The 4035-nt window shown below is 60.3% G+C and overlaps 1 protein-coding gene across 5 annotated transcripts in view; it reads left to right on the forward strand.

Annotated features, from left to right (window-relative positions):
- LZTS2 (leucine zipper tumor suppressor 2) overlaps nucleotides 1-4035 on the forward strand; it is an 8731-nt gene that overhangs the window by 2363 nt on the left and 2333 nt on the right. For 2 of the 5 annotated variants that reach the window (XM_077748368.1, XM_077748369.1), the window contains exons 2-3: nucleotides 2406-2855; nucleotides 3481-4035. The exon at nucleotides 3481-4035 is cut by the window's right edge and continues 159 nt beyond it. In XM_077748368.1, the coding sequence (XP_077604494.1) occupies nucleotides 2448-2855; nucleotides 3481-4035 (963 nt within the window). In that variant the 5' untranslated portion in view covers nucleotides 2406-2447. Of the gene's footprint in view, nucleotides 1-147; nucleotides 2856-3480 lie in introns of those variants that run through there. The other 3 variants (XM_077748370.1, XM_077748371.1, XM_077748366.1) reach the window with 2 other exon arrangements.

Consider the following 4035-nt stretch of genomic DNA (forward strand, 5'->3'; position numbering starts at 1 on the left):
GACCCGCCGCCGCAGCCGAGTCCTGAGCCGACCGGCTCTCGGAGTGGGGGGGCGGGGGAACGGGGATCCTGGGTCCCGCGGCGCAGCCCCTGCGTGCTCCCGGCTGGCCTCGCGTGACGCGAGGTGCCTGCGCGTGTCCGCGCCCGNGCTGCCCGGGGCCCTGGCCGAAGCCGGCACTCGGCCGCCCCCGGCCCCCTAAGGGGGTGCGTGCGCGCTGTGTCAGAGTGACCACCCCAGGAGTGCCGCGGGAGCCAGGGGCTCCCTCTCCCACAGACACGGCGCAGTTCTCAAAATGGAGCCTCCACTTGCCCCTCCTCTCTCGGGCTCCCGCTCTTGGAGCCCGGCTGGCTGGGCCTGGCTTTCCACAGGCCTGGCTCTGGCTCCTTTGGTGTCTGGCTCTCAGGGCCCAGGTTTTATGTCGTCTCTCCTGGGTTCAGGGGCCCCTGGCTCCGTGGGCTTCGGGGCCCCAGGTTCACTGGTTCTCCAGTCTCCCTATCTGCCTGACCCTGGGGCCTCCCTGAGTCTTTGTCTCTTGTCGTCGTTTGGGCCCCTGTCTTTCTCTGAGTCTGTCTGTCTCCTCCCCTTACTTCTTACTCTCTCAGTGCTCACTGAAGTGGGCAAATGCAGACGGAGGTGCCAGCCTCCGTGGTCCCTAAGAAGCCCCTAACCCCACAGCTCTCTCCATGCCCTGGAGTGCGGTGGGAGAGGGCAGGAGAGGGCGTGGGCCAGCTGCCGAGCTCTGGGCTGGCCCTGGCGGGTGGGCTCCGCTCACCCCTGTGCCCAGTCCGGATGCCCTGCTGGTGGAGGGTGAGCCTAGTGGAATACAAGCAAGAAAGAGGGGGAACGAGTCAGGCGGAGGAATCAGACGATGTGTCTCTCCTTTCCCCACCCTCGAGCGAGTGACAGAAACCAGGCTCCTGCTCCCCTGGCTGGCCCTGCTTGCCACCCAGTCTCCTCCCCCACCCCCGACTCTCACACATGCTCCCTTCGCACACTTCTCTGTACACAGTTGTGCACACTCGCTTTCCTGGTCACACGGTCGAGTTTCGCATAAACTCATATACATTTCAATGGACATCTATCCAAAGATATTCTCTCTCAGTCACTTTCATACACCAGAAGTTTACTTCTGAGGTACGCAGTTAACGCTTTTACATATTTTCCAAGAGTGATCCGGATGCATGCACATACTCTTACACACGTATGAGTTCACACATGCCAATACATGAATGTACTCGTACGTCCGTTCAAACGTACACATACTCTCACACGCATTCATGATGTTTTCACACGTTTTCACGTACCCACAAAGCAAATTCAATTCCGTGCGCCTGCGCACAGCCTCACGCACGCAAACAAGTACACATGCACACTCCTGTTCCTACGCGATTCTCTGTCCATTTCTTGGCCCCCGCTCTGCATGATGACTTCAGCAGATGCCTGAGTGCTGGTCTTCGGCCTCAGCACTGGGGAGGGAGTTCCGGTGGAGACTAGCTGTCCCCTTCCTGGAAGGAGCAGAGCCTGGCGAGGTGGAGCCCTCTTCGCTGGGTTCCAGGGAAATGAGATCTTAGAGCAGCTGCCAGAGGTGATGGGGGGGCTTCCACCCTCAACCCCCCGGGGTTCCTTTGGGGAATGTCTAGAGCCGGGGTTCCCCTGGGGAACGTCTAGAGCTGGATGGTTTCCTAGCGCTTGGGGGATGGTTTCTTAGACGTTAGTGGCATGCCCACGGGGGCTCCTGTAGGCCTGATTGATTGGGTGTGGTGAGGCTTGGAGTTGCTCTGGAAACAAGCATGTGCCTCTATCCACCTCTGGAAGACAGGAGACCCCTTTGGGCACCTTTGGGCTCCCTGAAAGCTCTGGGTTTCTTGTTTGGCCAGCTCCACCCTTGCCTCTCCGTCTGGGAGAAACTGAGGCCCAGCTGGGGGAGGCCCACACGGCCTGGCCTTGGCTCTTTATTCCTTAATTACCATCTGGGTTGTTGACTATATTCCTGAGGTTGCCTGTGCCCAAACTGCCCTCTAATGAGGCCACCTGTCCCAGGGGACCAGGAACATGTGCTGGGAGCTGGCCGAGAGCTCCCTCCTAAACTTGAGTCCTAGCCTCCGTGAGGGACGCAGGTGTAGGCTGGGGCCTGGGCCTCTGCTGCCAGGGGCCCCGCAGAACCACCAGGCCTCGCATCCCATCATCCTCTTTGTGTGTAGAGTCAGTCCTTAGGCCTGTCCAGACCAGCGTAGGGCAGTGGTCTGGGTCCCAGGAAGAATGGAGGTTTGTGCTTGGAGGGGGAGCCAGGGGACAGTCAAGGGGGCTGTTTGACCTGGGACAAGGGGTCTGGAGAGGGACTCAGGGACCTGGGTAGGGAGGGACCTCAAGGTGAAGGGACTCTTACACCCCTGCCCTGCTCACAGGTTCCCCTGGAGGCCCTTGGCCAGGCCTGAGCCTCTCTCACCATGGCCATTGTGCAGACTCTGCCAGTGCCCCTGGAGCCCGCTCCTGAGGCCACCACTGCCCCACAGCCTCCAGCCATGGGCAGCGTGAGCAGCCTCATCTCGGGCCGGCCCTGCCCTGGGGGCCCAGCTCCTCCCCGCCACCACGGACCCCCTGGGCCCACCTTCTTCCGCCAGCAGGATGGCCTGCTGCGGGGTGGCTACGAGGCACAGGAGCCACTGTGCCCAGCGGTGCCCCCTAGGAAGGCTGTCCCTGCCACCGGCTTCACCTACATCAACGAGGACTTCCGGACAGAGTCACCCCCCAGCCCAAGCAGTGACATTGAGGATGCCCGAGAGCAGCGGGCACGCAGTGCCCATCTCCGCGGCCCCCCACCCAAGCTCATCCCTGTCTCTGGAAAGCTGGAGAAGGTGAGGACCAGCCCTTCCTTTGGGGCCTGGGTGGAATCAGGAGCCCCTAAAGAAGCTGGAATTGGGGGGTCAATTTAGAGGAAAGAATGTGGGCTCCAGATTCACCAGACCTGGGTTCTAATCCGAGCTCTGCCTCATTCTAGCTGCCTGATCTTAGGAAAGTCACTTAACCTTTCTGAGCCAAAGTTTCCATATCTGTAGAGTGGAGGTAATAGGTTGGCTCTCATAGGATTGTTGCGAACATTCAGTCAATTAACGTACATGAGGGTTTAGCCTAGTACCTGTCACATAACATGTACTCAATAAATGTCAGCAGCTCACATTACTGTTACTGTACAACAACTACACATCTGATTTTGAACAAGGCCTTTAACTTTGCTGAGTCTCCGTTTCCTCATCCATAATATGGGGATAGTGATAATCTTTTACTTGTATGGCTGTTGTAATGATTAGAGATGAACCTTTTACATTGCTTGGTGTAAAGGACGTCAGGAAGCCCTCAGCCAGAGGTAGCATTTATTACTAACGTGGGGGTTGGGACCCCAGATGGGAGGGCAGGGAATGTGATAAGGGCTTTGAAAGATCAGGCAGCTCATCCCCGGTGTCACATGGGACCTCCTTTCAGAACATGGAGAAAATCCTGATCCGCCCAACAGCCTTCAAGCCAGTGCTGCCCAAACCTCGAGGGGCACCATCCCTACCTAGCTTCCTGGGTCCTCGGGCCGCCGGACTGTCTGGGAGCCAGGGCAGCCTTACACAGCTGTTTGGGGGCCCTGCCTCGTCCTCCTCTTCCTCCTCCTCCTCGGCTGCTGACAAACCCCTGGCCCTGAGTGGCTGGGCCAGCGGCTGCCCATCGGGGACACTGTCTGACTCCGGCCGAAATTCACTGTCCAGCCTGCCAACCTACAGCACCGGGGGTGCAGAGCCAGCCACCAACTCCCCAGGCGGGCACCTGCCCTCCCACGGCCCTGGGCGGGGGGCACTGCCCGGGCCAGCCCGAGGGGCCCCTACTGGGCCCTCCCACTCGGACAGCGGCCGATCTTCCTCCAGCAAGAGCACGGGCTCCCTGGGGGGCCGCGTGGCTGGGGGACTCTTGGGCAGCGGTGCCCGGGCCTCCCCTGACAGCAGCTCCTGCGGGGAGCGCTCTCCACCCCCACCCCCGCCCCCTCCACCCCCTTGG

Source organism: Crocuta crocuta, unplaced genomic scaffold, assembly GCF_008692635.1.
Source record: "Crocuta crocuta isolate KB4526 unplaced genomic scaffold, BGI_CrCroc_1.0 scaffold619, whole genome shotgun sequence".
NCBI lineage: Eukaryota > Metazoa > Chordata > Mammalia > Carnivora > Hyaenidae > Crocuta > Crocuta crocuta.